We start from the raw sequence: 24,203 nt of genomic DNA, 5'->3' as shown, positions 1-24,203 counted from the left end.
GTTTATGATTCCATAAAATTATTTGCCTTACCAAGGCACCAGATTAGTTTTAATATTTGTTTCCACTATTTGCATAACAGCCTATAATTATTCCACAGTTTACAATTATTCTACCGCCTATAATTATCACACCAGCCCAGGTGTGATAGCATAGAATTTCCTTATTTGAGAAAAGAATGATTGTTATGAAAAAATGATTAATAATTTTAGGACAGTCGTATGCATGAAGTAGCAAATAAATTATGGCAGTGTGGACAAAACCACTTGTCTTTTCTTTACCCTAAGAGTAGTTGTTTCAGTGTTTTTCCATATCCCAAAAAATGTTAATATCAAGAAGACTATATCTTTCAATAACATTTTGCAGATATTCAAAAGCCAAAAATATATAGTTGGAAGTAGTACAGAATAAAATTGTTAAATAAACGGCGTGAATCATTTACACTGATTTTATTTGGCAAAAACGTGTTACTATACAAAAGTTCAACAACATAAACGTATATTCTTAACAATCAAAATAATATCTTGAATTCAGTTTCGGCCATACTTATTTATAACTAATCTTCATCCGTCAAACACACACACATCAGGCGGGAGTGACAGGTGACATAGAATCTGATTCGAAAAGAACTATTATTTAACACACCTCCTTTCTTTTTGAATCATATCATGAATATAAATGTTCTTAATACATAACTCGTATAAATAAGTTCCTATATTATATTAATACACACTTAACAACTTTCTTAGTTTTTCAAACCTAACAAAACTTAAGGCTTTTGTTAATATATCAGCCAACTGTTCTTCAGATGAAATCTTTGACACTTTAATGATCTCTTTTTTAACATAATCATGAACATAATGGTATCCAACATCTATATGTTTACTATTTTTAGAAAAATTTCCATTATTAGCCAAATGTTTTGCTGAAGAATTATCTTCAAAAATTTCAACTGGTTCGCTTACATTTAAAGACAGATCTTTTGCAATACCTATTAGAAACAGTACCTCATCTGTTGCTTCTGCCAAAGCAATATATTCAGCGTGACATGAGGATCTAGTAACGACTTTCTGTTTTCTAGAGATCCACAGAACTGGATTTCCTAATACTCTAACTATAATACCACTTCTTGATTTACGGTCAACAATATCGCTTGCCCAATCAGCATCTACATAACAATCAACATGTACTTCACATAACGAGTTAAAATTTAGCATTAGATTTTTTGTTGAATATAGATACTTTAAAACTCTAAGAGCATATTTAAAATGAGTGTTTGAATAGTTATTTTGAAAACCGCTCAAATAGTTTACCGCATATGAGATATCTGGACGGGTTCCCTGACTAATATACAATAATGCGCCTATCAAGTTTCTATATGGAATTTCCACTGGGCAAGTTTCCGCTGCCTCTAATTTTAAATTTATTTCAAGTGGTGTACGATAACTTTTGCTTTCTATGACGTTATATGTTCTTGCAATACACTCGATATATTTCGTTTGACTCAATCTCATGTATTTCTTGTCTCTATCATAATCAATGTCAATGCCTAAATAGTTTTTTATTTTGCCAAAATCTTTCATTTCAAATCTCTTATTCAGCTCTTCTTTTATACATTTCAACTCTGCTTGATCAGGACTGCACAACAATAAGTCATCAACATACAAAATGACATATACAGATTTTTCTCCCACATCTTTAATATATAAACAGGAATCGTACTTTGAACAAACAAATTTTTTCGTTACCATGTATTCATGAAAACAATCATACCATGTTCTAGGGCTCTTGCGCAACCCATACAGAGCTTTGTTCAATAGACAGACCATATTCTCATTTTTTTCAAAACCTTCAGGTTGGTAAATATACACTTCCGAATTTATTTTGCCATTCAGAAAGGCTGTTTGAACATCCATTTGTTCTATATGCCAACCTTTACTACATGCTACTGACAATAAGGATTTAAGTGTAGGCATCCTTGCCACTGGTGAGTAGACTTCTTCCTCTAGTTCTCTTGGTTGTTGATATCCAAGGGCCACTAATCTTGCTTTGAAAAGATTATTTGGCTTTACTTTAAATATCCACTTGGCTTGAATAATTTTATTACCATCTGGTACTGAACTTATATCTACCAGTGTCCATGTTTTATTTTTGTGTAGGCTGCTCAACTCATTTTCCATGGCCTTTTGCCAATAAACCCTTTCGTTTGATTTTACTGCTTCAGAGAAAGTATTCGGAACTACTACATTTGAACAATGTGCATCTATAACATAATCATCATGCCATACTGGTTTCTTTCTGATTCTCTTCAGTACCTCATTTGTCACACCTTCAGTCATATTCTCAGGTTCTCTGTTATTTAGATCCATTTCCTCTCCACTAGAGTTGTCGTACATGTCTGATTCGTTACCATCACATCCATTTCGTATCAAAGTACTTTCATTCTCTTTTGCACTACTTTCATTTTCTTTTTCATCACTTTCATTCTCTTTTGTTATTCTTATGTATCTCTCACCTTGTTCAATAAATTTAACATGCCTACTCTCAACTATTTTGTTATTTACTAAGATGCGATAACCCATATCACAGTAACCTATCAAAGTACCTTTTTCAGACTTAGGTTCCAGTTTATTTCTTTTTGTATCAGTTATTCTAAGAAAAACAGTACTACCATATAATTTCAGATTAGATACATCAGGTTTTCTGCCCATAAATATTTCAAAAGGAGTTTTGTCAAAATTATTTTGTTTTATTACCCTATTGCTCAAATAGGCAGCTGTTCTAACACATTCTGGCCAATATTTTTTATCTAATTTTGCATCAGTTAATAAACACCTCGCGCTATTCATGAGGGTGCGGTTATATCTCTCAGCTACCCCGTTTAATTCATGAGTGTAACTAGGACTTGGTCTCAACCATATACCGTTTTTTTTAGCAAACTCGCAAAACTTTTTATTTAGATATTCGGTTCCCCGATCACACCTAATTTCTTTAATTCGTTTTCCCGTTTGATTTTGAACTAATAATGAATATCTTTCAAAGCAATCAAAGACTTCATCTTTTGACCTTATACAGTATACTATAACTAATCTACTAAAATCATCAATGAAAGTTACAAAGTATTTTTCACCTCCATAGCCTTCTTGATTTATGGGGCCGTTTACATCAGTATGTATAATTTCACATAAATCATTAGCTCTTCTTCTGTTATTATGAAATTTCAAATTTGCCATTTTTGAGGTTATACAAATTTCACATTTAATGTTTTCTTTCTCTAAGAAATTTGGTAACCCATCACATACTTGTTTCTTACACATGTTTGACAAGAAATCAAAATTGACATGACCTAATTTCTTATGCCACTTTTCTTTTTCATTTAGAATAACAGAATTGTTGGAAATTAAATTGAATTCTACATTACCGGATAACTCGTACAGGTTTTGTTTCTTCTTAGCTCTAGCGATAACCTTGTTCTGTTTATTAATAATTTCTAAGTAATTTTCTTGGGCCCATATTTTGTGATTATTATCTGTAATTTTTGACATGCTCAACAAATTTTTATTCATGTCAGGAGCAAAATAGCAATTATTTATTACAGTTTTAATTTCACTGTTACCTACTTTAAAATTTACAACAATGGTTCCTACAGCAAGAGCTTTAATAATATATCCATCACCTACCTTAATATTTATATCTCTATCTAGCCCTTTAACTTCTGAAAAGTACTTATCGGTATTTACAATATGGTCGCTGCAGCCACTATCTAACAACCAGGTTATTTTGTTATCATCAACAAATTTCGGTTCTTCTTTTTCTGACTTCGTTAGCATCACCTGGAAGCAATTTTCTTCTGATCTATGATTCTCGTTAACCTCCGCTGAATTTCCTGCTGATTTTCTTCTTCCTCCTCTATAATTACCTCTATAACTTGGGCTTCCTCTATATCTACCTCTGTTTCCAAAACTTCTGCAGTAGCGTTTAATATGCCCGGGACGTCCACATCTGTAACATTTCTGTTCAGTTTCTTTTCTCTGGAAGTGTTCTTCATATCTGTTAGAGCTAGAAGCTTGTGAGTTGAAAACATGGCCTTGACTTGTATTTTTGTGCTCTTCTGTATTATTCCTTTTGAAATCTATTAACAGCTTTGACTTAACGTATTCAACAGTTCTTTGGGTTGGAGCTAGTGCATCAATGATATCTATTATCGTACTGCATGAATCTGGTAAAGCTAACAATAGATAATTTAATTGATCCTCTTCCTCAATAATTTCTCCAGTATTCTTCAATTCATTTATATGCCTTTCAAATACTGTTATAAAATCCTGAGGGTCATCTTCTTGTTTCATTTTTAAGCCCAGCAATTTCCTCTTGGCAAGTAGTTTCAGTGCCGTTGATGAGGGTTCATATATTGCATTCAATTTTTTCAACATGTCTGCTGCTGTTTTTTCGTTTATTATTAGTTCTAGTTGTGCATTGCTAACCCCTTGTACTATTATGGACCTAGCTTTTACATCAGATTTCTTCCACTGTTCAATACTTGCTGCCGTACTTCCTGTACCTTCCGGTATTTCATTATTTAATACTTCCTTGCAATTTTTAGTCTCCAGTGTTAACAACAATCTAAATTTCCATTTGGCCCAGTCTTTTCCATCGAATACCGGCAGAGAGATATCATCTTTTTTGTCCGCCATTTTCTTTCTTTCTGTTTCTTGTGCAACTATTCTTTTACTGCAATTTCTACTCGTTTTGCCAACCACGCTCTGCTACCATGTTAAATAAACGGCGTGAATCATTTACACTGATTTTATTTGGCAAAAACGTGTTACTATACAAAAGTTCAACAACATAAACGTATATTCTTAACAATCAAAATAATATCTTGAATTCAGTTTCGGCCATACTTATTTATAACTAATCTTCATCCGTCAAACACACACACATCAGGCGGGAGTGACAGGTGACATAGAATCTGATTCGAAAAGAACTATTATTTAACAAAAATACAAGTTTTTTCAAATAATTTTAGTCTTTAATGATATACGAAAATACATTGTTATCAAAATAAGGTATAACACAGTTTCATCTCCATATCAGTATTGTGTGATACTCTCAATGAAAATTCCCCAGCAAGCATAATACTAACTTCTCCACGTTATTCCTGAACTTTCTACCTGCAATAACAATGGAAGTTAACAGCTTATCTAAGACCTGGGATGCAATTCTTCAAAAATCAATTTCGAAATTTCAAATTAGGCCATTTTTTTAATGTGTCTGCAGTCATTTCATTGTGACAAACATCTAGTAGTAAATATCATGTTTCATAATTATTGTTGAGTACAAGTTACCGACTATCATCCAGATGTTATTTATAAACTTAAATGACAAAACCAAAAATTTTAGTAGGATATCTATTTTATTATCCAAAGAAACTTTTGCAGAATATATATACTTTCCATTCCGATCCACTTCCAAAACTCTCTTTTACTAACTGACTGACTTCCGCAGAAGATGAAGGCTTGCACCGCTGGGCAATATTCTATGTACATAAAAGCAATGGATAAATTCAGTTTTAAGTAGAGAAATAAGTGACATCAACATTGGATTTAAGAAATATTCACTACTTCTCTTTATTGATATTTTATGTTCCATTTTTAAAAGGCATGCAGTAATGAATCATTCAAAATGAATTATTTCAATGGAGTGCTATCTCTTCAGATAGCGATGAATAAAAAAAAGAATCATATTATAGTTGTGTTTTCCCCAAGTGTGACGCTGGTAATATAAATTACATGAAAAAGTTGTTTCATATTTTGCAACCTCTAATTATATAGAAATAACTTGCTGCAATATTGTACACTTTTTTTGTTATTTCTTGTTCAACTCCCACAGAATTGCTTTCAAATCAAATATAAAATCCCCTAATCCCCTAAAACATCCTCTAATAGATATAAATAATTTTTCTGACAAACAACAGTTTTGAATGACAAGTTCGATATAGTGCCTACATTAAAAATTTCAAAATGGAAAATTTATCTACAACATTTAAGAGGACGAGACCTGACGCTATTGCTGTGAATAACAAGGGGCTATAAAACCACCAACATCTCCAGATCGACCAATATTGGATATTGACGAGAATAAGGAGCAAAGTAAGTAAGTAGATGGATTTTTCTTTAATAAATTCTACCAACAGTAGACAAAAGAACAGTTTGGAACTTGACATTTCAAAACAAATAGGTTTTCAATGAAAAAAAGGCATCACAAAATACAGGGTGTAACTAAATAAGTGTAAAACATTTAAGGATGTGATTCCTCATCGAAAAAAAGATAGGATCTTTCATATAAAGAAATTTCATTGGAGCATCCCTTGTTAAGATACAGCCTCTTAAAGGGGGCACATAAAATTTGTATAACAATTTTTTTCACAAGCACTAAAAAAGTTACAATATTGAAATGAACCTGACGTTTTGTACTACCAAAAAGGCACTTAGCTAGAAATTTATTTGGTTTACCCCATGGTTGTAAGGGGAGGAAAACGCAACCCCTAAAATTTATTTTCAATGTAACTTTTTGTCTTATTATTTGTTTACCATTTAAACATTTATTTCCGATAGCCTGTTTCATTCTAAACAAAAAATGTCTCTTGGGTTTTTTGCTCAAAATAAACCAGTGACAATTAAATTGGTATAACGCTGTCAGTTTGTGAATTTTCGAAATTGAATTAATAATAATTGTGTGTTGTTGTTATGTTCTCAATTTGTTACTTTAATAATTCACTTGTTATTAAAGTGAGAAAATGGCATACACAAATGAGGAAATGACTGATATGCATTACGTTTATGGTCTGTCGCAGGGGAATGGGTTAGAAGCTTCTAGAAGATATGCTGAAATGTATCCTCAACGGCAGCATCCTTCACATAGAATATTTGCTCGACTTCATCAACGATTACAAGAATATGGTCCATTCGACAAAAGAACGCCGGACTATGGTCGCCATCGAGAAGTACGAACACCACAGCTTGAGGAAGCAGTACTTAATTTGATTGAAGAACAACCTACCAGTACTAGAAAGATTGCTTTCCAGCTAAATATTGATTATACCCTTGCCATCTGCAACGAGTACAAGCACTGTTACCGCGAGAGTTTCCGAACCGTCTTGAATTTTGCAACTGGATGCTGGAAATGATTAGAAGAAATTGTGACTTTCTGAAGACGATAGAATTCACAGACGAATGTAGTTTTTCTCGGGACAAGATTATTAATTTTCATAATTACCACATATGGGCTGATGAAAACCCTCACGGTATTGTCGAAATTAACAATCAAGAACAGTTTTCTCTCAACGTGTGGCTCGGAGTTATTGGGGATGATCTAATTGGGCCTCATTTTCTACCTCCTCGATTGAATGGTGAGGCATACGTTCAAATTTCAAGAGAAGTGCATCCAGTACTGCTGGAGGAAGTTCCTTTGGGCGTCAGAAGGGACATGTTTTTTATGCATGATGGGGCTCCTGCCCATTTTAGTTAAGTAGCACGTCAGCATTTAACTGAAACATATGCAAATCAGTGGAAAGGTCGAGGAGGACCACAGAACTGGCCCGCTCTATCCCCGGATCTCAATCCTCTCGATTTCTCTATTTGGGGCCATTTACAGCATTTGGTTTATCGTACTCCTGTTCGCGATGTAGAGGACTTAAGAAACCGCATCATCGATGCGTGCAGGGTAATCAGAAAGACTCTAGGAATATTTGAACGAATACGTGGCTCAATGCGCCGACTTCTAGACGCATGCGTAATGTCTGAAGGTAGACATATTAAACGTTTACTATGCAACGTTTACACAAGATGCAATATTATGGCATATTAGAATAATTGGGTTCAAAAACATAATCGTTTGAGAAAAACTAGTAAAAAGAGAACTCCTAGGTTTAGCCAGTATACAGAAACTTTAGTTCAAAATATATGTAATCATTATTGACCTCGCAGTATCGCAGAGTAAAACAGTACAGTAGTTGAAGCAGTATGGGCATATTAGGCTGTAGACACTCGCACACCAATACATGGCATGATTACAGTGATTCAAGTGTGTCACCAATTTTACATCCCTGTTGAGTGGAGATGTGTACGTTACTTTTATGAAGAGGAGGTAGATTAGATTAGATTGTCGGGGAGCTAGCCCATGACCTGATTCAGTGCGACCCTTTTAGATCTATTGTGATGCTTGTTTGTTAGAGCTCACTGTCTAGCTTGACCTCTTTGATGAAACTACATAACCTTGACACTGACCCCTCTGATTTTTCTTTTCCACATCTTGCGTGTTTCAGCCTTGCTATTGCTTCGCATTCACAGAGCATTGACGGAACCTGCAGTGGGTTTCTTCTGTCAGACCCATGTTGCTCATATGTTCTCTGAGTCGGCTATGCCCCGTTAGTAGAACCACCACTACCCTTACAACCTTACGGTTGTGGTTTAGCAGGTCATTCGTGAATCTGGGTAACGGTTTTTTTATGGACTCTTTCGCCTTCCTCATTCCTGGGAGCTTATTCCACCAATCTATCGATTCAGCTTGTTTGATCTGCCTCCGTATATACCGGCTTCCACTCCTTCATGGGTCTTTGAGCCATCTGTATACCAAGTTTCTTCCGCTTTTACCGGTGGGCCGTTTTGCCAGTGGGCCGTTTTGCCAGTCCTCTCTACTTGGTATGATGATTTTTAAATCTTTTTGGAAGTTGTACTGCGGAACTGTGTTATCCACGGGCATTCCTAATATTGAATCTACCTTCAGTTCATTGTACAGTTTCAAGTATTCTGCACAGTGTGACTGGCTGATTAGGGTTTTCCCCTGCATTAGCCTGTGTGTCACCAGTCGAGCTTCTCTTTGTATGTAGTGCAATGGTAGAAGTCCGAGTAGGACTTCATTGCTGCAGTTGGGGTCGTTCTCATGGCTCAGTAATTTCAACGTTGAAGCTTTTTCGAAGTCTTTTGTATTTCTAACTAAGAATCCATACATGCGATAAGCTGCTGTTGAAGTAGTGTCAATATGTTTATTGAAAGACAGGGATTAATCAAAAGTAACACCTAGATCAGTGGGTGTGTCAAGACGCTCCAGAACTTGATTGTTTATGACGTAGTTGTATAAATTCAAGTTCATTTTCAGTGAGTAAGACATTACATTACATTTGGATATGTTGAGAGATAGATTATTTTTATAACATGTTATATTGTGATAGAGTTTCAAGTCACCTGCGTATAAAAGGAAATTGACATCAATCTCAGCTCCAATATCATTAATGAACATATTGAACAGTAGGGGTTATAGATTTGATCGTTGTGGTACACCGTATGTGGCTATATATTCGATAGATTTGAGACCATTGAGTTGGACGTACTGCTTATGGTTGTAAAAATACGATTTGAAGAGGGTAATTTATTCATTGGATAACCCAAACGTCGAAAGCTTGTTGAGCAGGATACTATGGTCAAGTCTGTCGAACGCTTTAGAAAAATCAGTGTAGACTGACAATCAATTCCCTCTGCAATACATTAAGTGATTGTTACAAGATGGGTGGTGGTTCGATGAATGAAACCATGTTGATTGGGGCTAATAATGTTGCTGACACGACAATAGATTGTCTTCTCAAGAAGCATCTCAAACACTTTACAGAAGTTGATTATGATAGAGATTGGTCTGTAATTTTTTATCTCACTTTTATCTCCTTTTCTGAAAATTGGGCAGACTTTCGACATTTTCCATATCGATGGTACAGTTGATGTTTTCAGGCATATATTAATTAGAGTTGTTAGTGGTTCAACCAGAGCTGAGGCACAATTTTTAATGATGAATGCTGGAATATGATCAGGTCCCGCAGTAAATTTAGGCTTTAATTTTTATAGGGTATGATAAACATCTTAAATACTAAAGTTTTTGATACTAAGCTGGGAATATAAAAGCTACTTTTTCATTGTTGAATATTTCATCCTGTAAAATTTTTGCATATATAATAAGATTTCATTACTGCACCCCTTTTGAAAATGAACTGTAGATTCTATATTACTTGTGAACTATTTTCATTGGTTTTTTCTTGCAGCATATTTATGGGAAGTAGAAATGTTTGTTACACATTTCAAAACTTCTAAAAATTTCCAATTCCATTCGACATAAATGATATTCTTTCAAGTTGAAAGCCCCAACGTAGTGCTGAAACTTACCTTTCCAAGCGACAAAAAAAAGCATCTTTTGAATCATTTACATCTTTTCTCACATACTTGTCATAAAAATTCAACTGTACTTTTTCTATTTCGAATCCGAATTTTTCGTAAAGACAAAGAGCTGGATTGTTCATTGACACATGTAGGGTAATATCTTTGCCTTGGCTAGTCTGAAAAATACAAATTATGGAATAAGATAATGAGTTTTTATATACTTTCTTTTTTTACCTGAATTAGATGATATAACATGAAACTTCCAATACCACAATTTCTCCAATGTGGTCTCGTAAACATGAATGATATATAGTTTTCTGTATATGTAATGTCAGGCACTACGAAAGCAAAACCTACAACGAGTCTCTTATACAAAGCAACGCAGCTGAAATCTGGATATTGCAACGCTTCTGTCACTGAAATTGAAAATTTCTCATTTAAAGTGCAAGTTAATTATTTTTAGAATCTTATCTAGAACTCATGATGAAATCTAGTACATTTTCGGCTTTTATAAACATCTGACATTCACATAAGAAACTGAGGTTTCACAAAAGACACATTGATATTTTCTAAACCCAAGTTATCAAATAATGAACTATTTCGAAATTACTGAACTGGTCATGATCATAGACTGTTAAGTCTATTATTATCCTCTATCTGAAGAAGTTCTTGAAAAATAAACAATATTTGCAAATTCCAATAAACTCAAAGTACTTTCAAATCTGAGGCTGTAACAATAATATCAAAATTAAAATACAAAAAGTAATATGCTAATTAATTTATGCATTCCATACTTGACAGATTACCACTTAAATCAAGATTGTATTATTTTTCGAAATAATTACAGTGAATAACTCAAAAGAAATGCGAACCCTCTTGTTCGAACCATTAGGCAAAAAACTATGAATTCCTAGTTTCAAAATAGTCAATTTTGAAAGAATGAATTATTCTCCAATATTATAAAGAATACTACCTTCAATTACAACATCATAAAGAACATTTCAGAAAGATGAATTTAATTTTACATTTTTTCCAATATAAAACCCACTAATAATTTTTTCAAGTAACTACCAAATGGTCCCTTCCTGGCATTAGCCAGGGGAGTAGTTGTTTTCTGATAAGTGTCAGTCCGTTAAGTGTCAGTCTGTAAGTAATTTGAGACTATCCTGGACGAATTGTTCTTTTATACAATTTAAAGACTGAAACACATTACAAGTGATATTCTGAGAATATCATATCTATCCCTATTTCTTTCTACCCTTTTATTCGGTATTTTTGGGAAAACTCATCTAATTCTGCTTTCAGATGTCAAAAAAAGCCATTCGAATTTTGGAAACTCTCAACTGTAAGGATCTTTTTGTCAGCAATTTACTCAGCTCAGTATAATGCCAAATCTCACTTGGCATATTCATATAACAGCAACAGAAATTAATCAAAACAGTATATTGTTACTTACACTCATACAAGATCGTCTGATCTCTTAAACAAACCAAGAAATAGATTGACTGTTTGCTATAGAAATTCATTAAATCATACTGAATCTTCACAACGTGATCATTCTAAAGCATTGGAATTGAAAAAATTAAAACCGTTATAACAAAACTTTTCACTGAAACATTGCTTTTATGATGTAAACGAGTACTTTGAAGCTTCAATTCATATTATTCTCCATAGGTTGATGTTCATTTATTTTTTGTATATGTATGTTATAGGTATATTCAATTTTATGACTTGATCTTTTTAAATTTGTGAATTAATTGAGAATTAAAAATGAATAGCTGAAAATAACAATTATATGAAGAAAAGAAAACTGAAATGAAACTACAGTTGAATATATTACAAGCAAAAAATTTAAAATTGAACAATTAAACAAAAAAAGAAATTTGAAAATTAAGATATTTCAAGCCAAGTCATCACCCAAAGACGATTGTGTATGCTAACAATCCACAACGTCGTGAAGTAACTTGGCTTGAAATCTTCAATTTTAGGGTTTCTTTTGCTTAATATATTGGTTATTTTTAGCAATTTATTTTAATGTTCATTAAAATTTGTTCTTTCAGAAATTTCAAATCATATTAGACAATGGAAATCCTAACAAATGAAATTTACTTATTCATCCTTCGAAGTATGTTTCATCCATTCTAAAAGATCACTCACGAAATAAGCTAATTGGCTTCTTCAATAAGCTGGATTTATTTGGTCGTGTGAAATGGTAGTGAGCCAAGATCCCTTTAGAGTTGCTGTGGAGGTTTTTTATAGGCCCTCTCACTTTGGAACTCTAGACCTATCTACCTATGGAGAATATATCTCATAAAAATCATCATAAAACACAAAATTTACTAACATTTGATCTACTTGATGAAAGTTAACAGGTTCACAAATGTTTGATAATAATAATAATTTCATATCTTTTCTTAATTAAGCCAACTGCATTAGACTCATAAGGTCCAATTGACCATAAAATGAGGTACAATAAATCTGAAATAGTTGTGAAAATTCTCAAAAAAAGCCTGCAATCTTCTGATTAATAGTCGAGGCATAGCATAAGTTCTTGATAATTGAATAAAACTGGCTGATACTTGATGAAAATCCACATTAAAACTCATTAATACAGTTTATGGTATGATTTTCACTGTAAAGGGATTTACAATCATAGAATAAACTGTATTAATGAGTTATAAGTTCTTGATTTTGAAATGAATTTCAGGTTGATCGTAAGTTGGTTAAGTTTTTATATTTTGATGAGAACTATTCACATGAGTGTTTACATTGAAAGGTAGAACGTTTTATAAACATAAACAAGCACTATCTTCAAATTACTTCAAATGGACCTTTGCGCCGATATTGGGATAACCGCATAGCTGAAACCTACATATTTAATAGTACCGCGTGTTGAATTTTTTAAACTTCTTTATCAGTAGTTTATTAAAATCCAGTGAAAATGATGGTGATGACGGCACTAACATGCGGCAATATCGTAAAACTTATTCATTATGCAGAATTTGATTAAATTTTCTTCTTCTTCCTGTATTCTTGAGCATGCCTGCGACATTGTTAACTTGTTCTTGAGATCAACTTGATGATTACTTCCAAAATGGAGAAGAATTTTATTTTACAAAACTGAAACTTTATATTTGGAATTTTATTAAAGACATATCAGATTGTATGGTACTAAACTGGAACATTTTAGTTTCGTATTTTTAAACTGTGACTTGTCTCTAATTATATATATATATATATATATATATATATATATATATATATATATATATATATATATATATTTTTATTGTTTTGTATTTTATAAGTGACTGACTGTACTATGAAGAGCATTATTTGCTAATAAAGAGTAATAATATATGCACTCTGGAAGGTGGTTTGAAAGGAAAGAAAGTTTCAATGGTAGTGACGTCCCAGTAATTTTTTTAAACTTCAATTTTCCTTCGAAATGGAAACGTTTGGGTATCACTTCCTGATGAACTAACGAATAATATTGATTTTATTATTATTTTTTTGGAAAGTGTAAAGATCTATTCACCAAAATTTTATATAAAAATAACATTAGATTGTTAACAATGTGGTATTCGCCGAAAAAAGGCACATAGTGTATCAAAAAATCAGTTTTGACTCATCGATGGTTTTGGACACTTGAAAGCATGCTCTTCTTTCACGTGAACTTCGTCAAACTTGCAAAAAAAATTACACCTTTATTTGGTATCGTATACTCAGAAACATTCGCTGAAAAAAGGTACAGGTATGACAGATTCTTCAAGTTCCACGATGCTGATGCAAAAACTATTCATTCAAATTCTTCTCAAACTTGGCATACTCCGTTTTACAATGTCCTGATGTAATAATATCTAAACCAGAACTTGCAGAAGATTAATCTTCATTACATACCACATCGTATATCCCATTAACTCTTTTTCAAAATCGTCACTCGCGTTCATTCTACTAAGATATAATTCATGAAAATTATTGATTCACGCTGAAATTATCACGAAAATTACAAAACTGAAAGAAAACATTTGTAGTGATGTGATAAGATAGAAAACCCAGAAACGAAAAGGTTAGTTCAATCAGCTTCATCGTAGCCCAATCACAGACTCAATATCTGAAGCTACCGCCACACTACAACTAGAATAAACATTGCAGATTGAAGAAATGACGTCACAGATACTCAGACCAATCCTATCAAGACCTTACACCCCACTAAAGGCGTGTACATAGTAGTAATCCACTACAAAACTTCAAATGCGTTTTTCTCGAACACTTGTTTTCATAAACTATGTACCTTTTTCGGCGATAGCACATAAAAAAAATTGATAAGAAAAACCTTACTATCGATTCCTGGCCAGAAGAAGTGGTTACAAAGACTGTTTATTGCAGGAATATGCTCAGGTTGTACATATTTGTAATCCACGGGACCTCGAGGAGGTAGAACGTAATTTCTGTTTTTCTCATTCGCTACGATTTGAATCTCTGCCATCAGTTTTAACCAAGGAGGAAAGGTTTCTGTATCTCTTCTGATATAAGGTTTGAGTTGGATTCCACTGTACGGTGACAATATGGGCTCAGGTTCAAGTCCTCCCATCAATTTGGTATACAGACTAATTCCTTTCATTTTAGAATAATCTGTAAAGGCAAAATATTAAGAACAGTCGAGTTTGAAATGATATTTTGAAAATGGATAATTCTCCATAAAAGATTTCAACATTAGAGAAATACTTACTGATGAAGCAAGTATTGAAATGATACTTTGGATCTAATTCTAATAATTCTTCTTTGACATCTTTGTCAAGATTTTGAGGGTTGTCCAAAAAATCTGAAGAACTAGTTGTAGGCTGTTCATCTGATGATATCGATTCACTTTTGGGTTCCTCTATCTTTCTAAAAAATCATGTAGAAATTTATTTTAATTATTTTATTAGTTACATACGATACATTCATGATATATTCAGATCAGAAATAAAAGAAAGAAATTTCATTGACCTCAAATTACAATTTTTGTTACATACACCACATAATAAAAAATTTCATACTACATGGACATTAACAATATAAATACACATACAGTGTGTAAAAGCCAAATGGAATAAATTCATTATTTCGATTACTTTACATATTCAAAAAAAAAACTGAAACACGTCAAATGTAAATTATAATAGCAGGGGAGCCCACGATGCAAAATGGGGATTTACTCGAGCGTCATTGAGATATATAAGGTTGCAAAGCTTAGATGATAAGAAGAAAAAAATGTTATATAATATATACCTAGAGCGCGTGAGATATTGATATCATCAATGTCCTACGTATTTTTAATAATGTTGGTATGTTAATCTGATCGTTTGCATGATGTGGGTGGTTGTACGTAAGGGTTAAAAGTGAAAAGAAAAAAAAATTATCGAGCGCGTCAGATTTTCTAAGGGGGTGTTAAGTGCAACAAAAAGGCAAAAAGCTCTCATTCAATAATATGACGCAAACTTACGGCCATTATTATAATGTGCAAAGTAATAAATCGCCATTTTGAAATACTCAAGCGCGTCAGATTAAGATATATATGGTTCATCTTTATGTTTTAGACATGCTGTCTCATAATCTGACGATTATCTAGAGGGATTCGCTTAATCTGACAAAAACAATATTTTTTTTTAAATTTTTTTCAATTCATTGAACTTAATTAATCGAAAAGCTCAGGAAATATCATGCAAATAAATAAGTGTATGTTTTTTAAGTAGAATACTTGTATTTATAAGAAAATAATTTTTAAAAAATGCTCAAAAAATTTAATTTTTTATAATCGATTGATTAATTAATGAAGAAAAAAAATGAAACTCTATGCTTTTTACCACTTTTATTTGTAACTGACGTTACTGCAGTTTCGTCCTATAAGGACTATTTCAAACTTATACAATATATCATTGTATATAATTGTATAAGGACATTTTCAAACTTATACAATATATAATTGTATAAGTTTGAAAATGTCAGTATAGGACGAAACTGCAGTAACGTTAGTTACAAATGAAAGTGGTAAAAAACATAGAAAGTTTAATTTTTCTTTTCTTCATTATGATTTCCTACCACGGAGTAACTGCTATATCCATCAATTAATTGATTAATTAATCATCATCTTCATCACGAACGAGTCTCTGTGATCAGCTGTGATGGCGTCATGGCAACAGAATTCAGAGTGGGGACGGAGTGAGAGAGTAATAGATAGAGAAAAAGTGAATAGAGAATAGAGGAATAGAAACTCTGAGAGGGAAATATAGGTATCACACAGCTGCACGCATTAAACTTTATCAACAAATTTTTGTTATTTCGGCTTGCGGAAATCGTCAAATTATAAATTTTTCGATATCCTTGAATTATTTTCTTCAAAATAAAATAAAAATAGCTACGCTCGAGAATGTCGAGATGACGTTTTCTTTTTACAACTTTGCTGCCCTCCCCTTTCTTTCCGTCACTCTCAAATTGTCAGATTACTGGAATATACACTTTTTAGCAGGTATTTAACTCACCTTACCTTGATCTGACGCGCTCGAGAATTTCTGATGATCAATTTTTTTTTACTAATCTGATCCTTTATTCCTCACAGGCGGCCTTATATATGGAGCTCATATTTGGTGGAAGTATTTAACAGGGTTCAAGGTATCCCCCTGTATATTAATCTGCCGCGCTTTAGTAAATCCCGAATCCCCGCTTGGGCTCCCCTATTATAATTTGATATTCTTCAACGTAGAAGTGCCACCCCTACCTTCAACCCCCTTCGAATGACAGATACAACCCCCAATTTTTTAAATGGGATAAATTGTTTGAAAGGTCTCTTCACTCTCTATTCAAAAATGTTATCTCTTTCAAGTTCATTGCAACAATTGAGATAAAATAAATTAGAATCATGTGGTTGCCGAAATTTGATAAAATACACTCAAAAACTAAAATGTAATGCAAAACGTAATGAAATGTAGAATACGAAAAAGAACTATGGATGTTAACGAAGTAGATGTTCAAAATGTTCACCGCGAACGTCTTGGCAACATTCTAATCTCAAATAATAACTGTCTTCTAACATTATTTAACATATCAGGCATGTTCAACCTAATCGCAAGCATTATTCGTTCTAAGTCATTCAAATCTGAAAGTTTAGTTTTGTACACATTGCTCTCTACATATAATATATAAAAATGGATGGATGTTTGTTGGTTGGTTGGTAAGTGATAAACGTCTACAGCGCCTAACTGATCGTGATGAAACTTGACATGTATAAGTAATTTTCCATAGAAAAGGTTTTTAGGCTATCAATGTTTCTGTAACTCGTCACTAGACGGCGCTCTAGAACAATTTTTTGAAAGCACTGTTCTATAACGCTGCGCACGCCTAAGTTCGTTGATTATGATTCTGTCAAAACATTGGAACAGTAGCGATATAGCAACATAGTACTAGTATTCTCATAAAAAGAAATTTAATGATGAAAGATCAGGTGATCGCGCTGGCCATTCAATCGATACTCGCCTCCCTATCCACTGATTGGGAAATGTTGTATCGAGGTAGCCAAGTCGGTAGCCAAGCGGTTCGGTGTGGGTGCTTTGTTCACTCACTCGAATTGACTGCCGTGCTGGTCGGTGGTTCAAGCCCTAGTCTGAACGATCGATCTTCACTTGCTACCGACAACCCGTGTTAGGAATCACACGTTAAAAGGTAAGACCTCGTTAATCCTTGGCTCGCACAAGTTTCGACTTCTGAGGGTTGTCGTTCGTAGGGGTGCGACAGCTGGTTAACGGAAAAACAGATTTTAAACAGATTTTATTGCCGGACATTAACTTGGTAATGTGGTGGTTAAGGGTATTTTTGATCAAGATATAAATTTGTTAAACTTAGAATGACATCATTTTGAAGTAAGGCCAAATATTTATCGCCATTCAAGTTGTCCTTAATGAAAAAGGGACCAATGATATGATTTCCTAAAATCCCTGCCAAAACATTAACCTTTTGAGGATATTGCAGGGTTTTTTCTCATCCAGTGAAGATTTTCCATTGACTAGTGGCGGAAATTTTCTCAATTAGCATTACCGTTAATAGACAAAGCACACTCATCAAAAAACCTAACGTCTTCTAATTGGATGATATTGTTATCCAACATATCCATCATTTGCTCACAAAAATAAGTTCTTCTATCAAAATCGTCTTCCATGAGCTCCTAAGTAGGAATCATTTTATAGGGATGCATCTTATTTTCTTTCAATATGTTTACTATCGATGTATGGCTAACACTGAATGTAATAGATGCCTGGATAATGTATGTGACTTTTCCTCAAACTCAAGCATAACATCTGATTTGAGTTCATCACTCATTGGATTGGCAGCTGCTTTTTTATCTACGCAACATGACCAAGCTCGCGAAACTGCTACTCTATTTTGCTTATTGTTCCTTGAGATATGGCGATAAATTAGGAAATTTATCATGAAATAGGAGAGCTACTTCCTGTTGTCTACTGGTTTCATCTCTGTAATCAATCATTTGTAAACCTATTATTTTATGCATTTCCGTTAATCTAACCATTTGTCAGACTTGAAGTTAACGAACTATGAACTTAAATTAAAAAATAAAATAATAAAAAAATACCATATTTTTCAAGTTTTCTGAATAATATGTCATGTGAAACACTATCAAATGCTTTAGATAGATTGCAAAGAAGTGATATAGATAATGAGACCACAAAATTAAGTATCAATAATATATAAATTACACTTGGGCATGTGTAAATTTTCAAATATTCTAGTATTTATTTTTGAATTAATTACCTGTGCATTACAATAAATTTATTTGTAAATAGGCTCAACCTACATTTTAGTAGTGAAAAATCATCCACAGTTATGATTTGGACAAATTTATTCAAATACATAATGGATTTACTTATACAAAAAAGTAATCGCATTGCCGACTCTTTAGCCAAGGAAGCAGCTGGACTAAGAATTTTAGGACCCACGGCCTGATGACTTCGACTATTGCGGAACTAGTCAAATGTTACAACCATGCTCAATCCTTAAAGAGATGGGATGGAATTAAAGGATGTAATCTTGCCAGGATCACCTTGGGCGACCCTGGAAAGCTGGCGCCGAAGAAATATCTGGCGATGACCAGGAAAAATCTATGCCTTACAGTAGGATTTCTGACTGGCCACTGTCAGCTAAGGAATCACCTACATATTATGGGGCTAGTGGACACACCTCTATGCAGGATGTGTGAACAGGAAGATGAGACTGTCAGGCATGTCCTGTGCGAGTGCTCGGAGTTATCGTCAATAAGAGAGTGTGTGTTCAGCGAGTCTTGGCCTTCACCTGCCGATATAAAGGAGATGTCTCCCAGCGACCTGTCCACCTTCCTGGAAAGGACAGGATGGACGACGACCTAGGAGGACAACTCCTCGGGAGGATGTACAATGGGTCACATGTGGCCTAAGTGCGTGGGCTTACACTCACCCTCCCTACTCTACACATAAAGATACTGATACAAAACTTGTAGCCTCTTCAGTAGAGGATTCCATTTCAAATCTGTTCATTTATTAATTAACAAAAAGCCATTACAAAGATAAGTGGATAAGTGTCGTCAAAACATACACAGAAAGATACATTTAATAGATTTGTACAATAAAAAAAAATTCTTAAAAAAAACAAGTAGAAAAATATAAGAAATTAAATAATTTTAGCAAAATTTTCTGGATTTGATAAAAAAATGGATATATAAATAGTCAAATTATGATTTCACTTACTTTTCAGAAATATGTGGTACAATATTTCTTCTCCTTATTTTGTGTTTTGCATTTTGGATTTCCCTTATCTTCTGCACCTTTTTGAAAGCCCTTTTTTTGGGTCCAGAAAATATCTGTGAATCTGTGATAACCTCCAAACAATCTTTGTGACTGATATATTTACGAACCGTTACCCGAAAAAGATCAGCATCTGGAATAAGAGTTTGCTGTTTGTTTTTCATTTCCTGTTTCTCGATAATCATTACAGAATCTACAAAAAAATCATTATGAAACTTTTATAGTGACATATTCAATTCACAATAATAGTGTACAATTTTCTCAACTGACATAAACAGGAAATGGCATATGGAGTAAGTTTTGGGTACATTAATGTCCAAGTTGCTGGTTTATTGAGAGCTGCTTTTCCTGAGAGAAAAATGTAGTCACTGTAACGAGACAAAGTCCCTGTTACCATTCCAGTCCATTGTTTTTTCCTTTTAGTTTCCCTTGAAAATAATATTTCCCAGTGTGTTTCTATATATTTGCCAATATGTTGTCTCCAATGGAAAAATCCTTTACTAGCTAAATGAGGGCATTTAGTCTGAAGGTGATACAGAACTAGAGCAACTGCTTGCAACCTGAATTTAAAAATAAAATAAATTGAACCAGTCATAATCATCAATAACTATTGGGTTAATAAGTTCTAGTGTTTGAATCAAAACAGAAATTTACAATGAGCTTGGATGAATTCTGATTCAAAGTGTTCAAAGCAGCAGTTTCAAATGGTTACATTTTTATGTTTCAGTTTTTCTATTCTTTTCCTAAACTCAAAACACACATTTGTTTTCAGAACAACTTTGATTTGGGTACGTTTCTTCAATTCACTACTTTTCAGGTCTATTTTTTATGATCAGATTCACAATAGATCACTTCTTCATTTTCAGCCTCATGGCTGATTCATACACCAAACTTTTATTTTTACTTCATCTTATACTTTTTCTTTGATAATAAAGATTAAAAATTGTTAAATCGAGTCAGCTTTGCTGAAGAAAAATAGGTGCATGCGCTATGGACTTGAATTTCGGTTATCGAATATAGGCTGTTTCAATTTAAAACAAATAGTGCCTCACAATATTATTGATTTTGGGAAAATTGTTGAAAAGATTTAAATGGTGATTAAAATTGAAACAGAAAATTGAGAAAATATATTATAATATATGTGATTGTTACAGTTCATAGAATAGTGGAATGCTAATTTAAAAACGAACAGTTATTTTATGAAAACTACTGACTACACTGTTGATTCTTTAAATGAAAAGTGCTCACCAATAGAACTCTCATTACAATGAAAAAAAAAAAAACTAAAAGTGTGATGTATGAATGCTCAAATTAATTTAAATTGCGACAACTTTCTTAAAGTAAAAGTAAAATAATATGTTCAAACTATGCAACAATCAGTGTTGCGCACAGTTTGCAGTGTTGCATTCTTTAGATACATATGAACATTAATGAATAGTTTGTACCTTGTAATGTAAATAATAATTTGAAGTTGACAAACGAATATCAGCCCATCAAACACATTACACTCAGGCTCCCATGGTTTTTCTGGTTATAAATTCTCATTTGCAAAAAATCACAAATGAGTATTTAGGACACAAAAACAGTTTGTCTAAAAAATGTCTCTTCACAGAAATTATTTGTTGAGAAAAATATATCACCATGTCACCTGGTCTCACAGACCAGTTATGGCCAAGTTTGTACTAGAATACAAACACATAATTAATAAATTGCTCGTGTGATGTCATGAAAAATAGTTGGGAAGTTATTAAAAGCCTACTTCACCTCCAAGTTTTTCATAAAAACATAAAAACAGTATCAATCTGGTTTGACAGTGCCATATCATATCGTCGGTCCTAAAGCAAAACCACGAATATAGAGTCATCGGTCCTAAGGCGAAACCAGGAATGTGAAATAAAGCTAAGTTCGCCTAAATGCATGGTTGAATTTAGTTTTGTGTTAGGTTTCCTTCAGACTTTGTTTTTTCAAAATGAGGAATCTGCACATTCGTGGGTTTGCAACAATTCACATTCGTCGTTTTGCCTTAGGATCAACGATAATATCAAAGATGAATTCATGCCCTTTTTGCGATTAATTTTATACTATAATTGAATAGTACGTTTTACATAATATGAAATACATTTATCTAGGCATTAAAAAACAAGCCTAATATTAAAAAAATCTGTGCATCAGTTAATCCCGCAGATATATAAACTTCAAACAATCTGGTGCTAAATTTCTTTTGGAAAGACCAGAACAAGATCAGTACAAAAAAATTATAGTAAAAATATCTTTAAAAATATGTTTTTGTCGAAAAGTACTAAGCTAATATACTGAGAAGAATAAAAAAGTTTTGCCAAGAATATAGAATAATTTCTAGTAAAAATATTTCATACTTACTTAATTACTGAATATTGTCATTGAATCTTGTCACACTATATGTTTTTTTAGGTAAGAACTGCCTAATGTAACTCAACTTTTCCAATATTTAGTATTTATTTCCTTGGCAAATTATGAGAAAAACGTTTTGAGTAAAACTATAAATAAAATGAAAGTACAAAATTAAATTCTAATCAATGATAACTATATTCAGTAACCAAGAATGTATAATTCATTTTTACTGTGATTAATTTTTCATTTTCGGCAAAATTCATTCAATTCTATGATGATTTTAATAAAGATTTTTTTATTTTTGAAATTGGTAAATACTTACCAAGATAATTTTATTCTTGAGAACACTTCAGTATTGTCTGGAGAACATTCTTGGCAAGTAAAAGAAAAAAATAAGTCTCCGTATAAACATCCTGGTGCAGATCCCCTTCTCAAACATTTCACATGCACATTACTATTACATTCTGAGCATTCTAATCCTTCTTCCAAACTGATAACCAGCTTTTCTCCACAATACTTGCAGAATTTTTCTTCTGTAAACACCTCCATTATATTTGATGTGGTAAGTCGCAAATAATTCTTTTTACTTTATATATAATTTGTTTTAATTGTTTGCTCAACCATGGCAAAACATAATTCATATGTCACTGTCAATAAATATTATAAATAAACAACATGTCAACTGTCAAATACAACCTGATGGAAAATTATATGGCAATGATGCCAAGTTGTTTTGTCATCTTCTTCGTTAGTTCCCTCCCCGATTATTATTCACGAAAAGTTTGGTAGAAATACAACAGAAAGAATCTGAAAAAAAATAATTTTTTGATTACGCTCTGTAACTTATTGAATCGATTGAAGACTATAGTAGTATAATTACTATTACTACATACTATACCGATACATATAATGTTGAAATGTCATACTCTTTCAGTGTTTTCATTTACAATATGAATTATATAATATTATCCATTGTTACATCGTAATAATAATTTGTGATTACGCTCTGTAACTTATTGAATCGATTGAAGACTATAGTAGTATAATATACTATTACCACATACTATACCGATACATATACTGATGAAATGTGATTCTCTTTCAATGTGTTCATTTACAATATTCATGTCATCTTGTCAATTTTACTGAATTATATAATAATATCCATTGTTACATCGTGATAATTGTAAATTCATTGTCACACGTGTGAATTCACAGTTACATGTGTCAACTCACAGTAAAAGTGTGAATTCACGGTTGAAAGTGTAAATGGCGAAAAAATAATATCAATTTTGATGGCCTTTATACGCTTTTGTATGATTCAGCCATTATGTTATGACATTCTATAGAAAGATTTGTTAAACTCTCACGTTAATCAAGTTATTTTAAAGTAAGCATAATTTGGACTCTATACGAACTGCCGTCACGATGCTTGGCAAAATCAGTGCCATCGTCCCTCAAAGCTCTATATAGCAACCGTTGAAACAGTAACTTCTCCCAACGTTCCTACAGAGTAGGTTCTGGTGAATGTTTGCTGATAAATGTCTGCGGGAAAACATTAAATTCCTCGGTCATGATGACATTGAATTATATCACAATGTAGTCTATACCGATTCAGTGTCATTTACATTCGGTCCGAGCTCGATGGCCAGCTATACTTACTCTGTCCATCTAAGCAATGTTGTGCTCCAAAATATTATCATGCATAGTGCACGTGATCTCCCAGACAAGGCTGCTTGTACAGAGTCGCACTAAGAAACGACTGATTTTTCTGAAGTTATGCTTCTTTTGGCGCGTTAAGGA

At 33.0% G+C, this 24,203-nt stretch overlaps 2 protein-coding genes across 3 annotated transcripts; both read right to left on the bottom strand.

Annotated features, from left to right (window-relative positions):
- Positions 1–720: 720 nt before the first annotated feature.
- LOC141482562 (uncharacterized) lies at positions 721–4,689 on the bottom strand. Its single transcript, XM_074176052.1, has 2 exons — positions 3,434–4,689; positions 721–2,650 (listed from the first exon to the last, which is right to left on the bottom strand). Exons 1-2 carry the CDS (start codon positions 4,687–4,689, stop codon positions 721–723), a joined length of 3,186 nt encoding a protein of 1,061 aa, XP_074032153.1.
- Positions 4,690–5,005: 316 nt separating this feature from the next.
- On the bottom strand, positions 5,006–23,074 carry Atac2 (Ada2a-containing complex component 2). Of its 2 annotated transcripts, XM_074175976.1 has the most exons (9): positions 22,723–23,074; positions 20,301–20,590; positions 19,974–20,223; positions 14,933–15,090; positions 14,542–14,835; positions 10,435–10,616; positions 10,207–10,376; positions 5,448–5,534; positions 5,006–5,165 (listed from the first exon to the last, which is right to left on the bottom strand). In XM_074175976.1, the coding sequence occupies exons 1-8, from the start codon at positions 22,947–22,949 to the stop codon at positions 5,483–5,485; spliced, it is 1,623 nt and encodes a 540-aa protein (XP_074032077.1). In that variant the 5' UTR covers positions 22,950–23,074; the 3' UTR covers positions 5,006–5,165; positions 5,448–5,482. The 2 variants fall into 2 exon arrangements, with proteins under 2 accessions (XP_074032077.1, XP_074032078.1); XM_074175977.1 differs by lacking the exon at positions 5,448–5,534 and having other exon boundaries at positions 5,006–5,169; positions 22,723–23,073.
- Between the last annotated feature and the right edge of the window lie 1,129 nt (positions 23,075–24,203).

This window comes from Leptinotarsa decemlineata, unplaced genomic scaffold (genome assembly GCF_025532065.1).
Source record: "Leptinotarsa decemlineata unplaced genomic scaffold, Ldec_3_MD MMD2_tig00001393_RagTag_RagTag, whole genome shotgun sequence".
NCBI lineage: Eukaryota > Metazoa > Arthropoda > Insecta > Coleoptera > Chrysomelidae > Leptinotarsa > Leptinotarsa decemlineata.
Note: the sequence above shows the minus strand (reverse complement) of the source record. Positions and strands in the feature narration are given on the sequence as shown.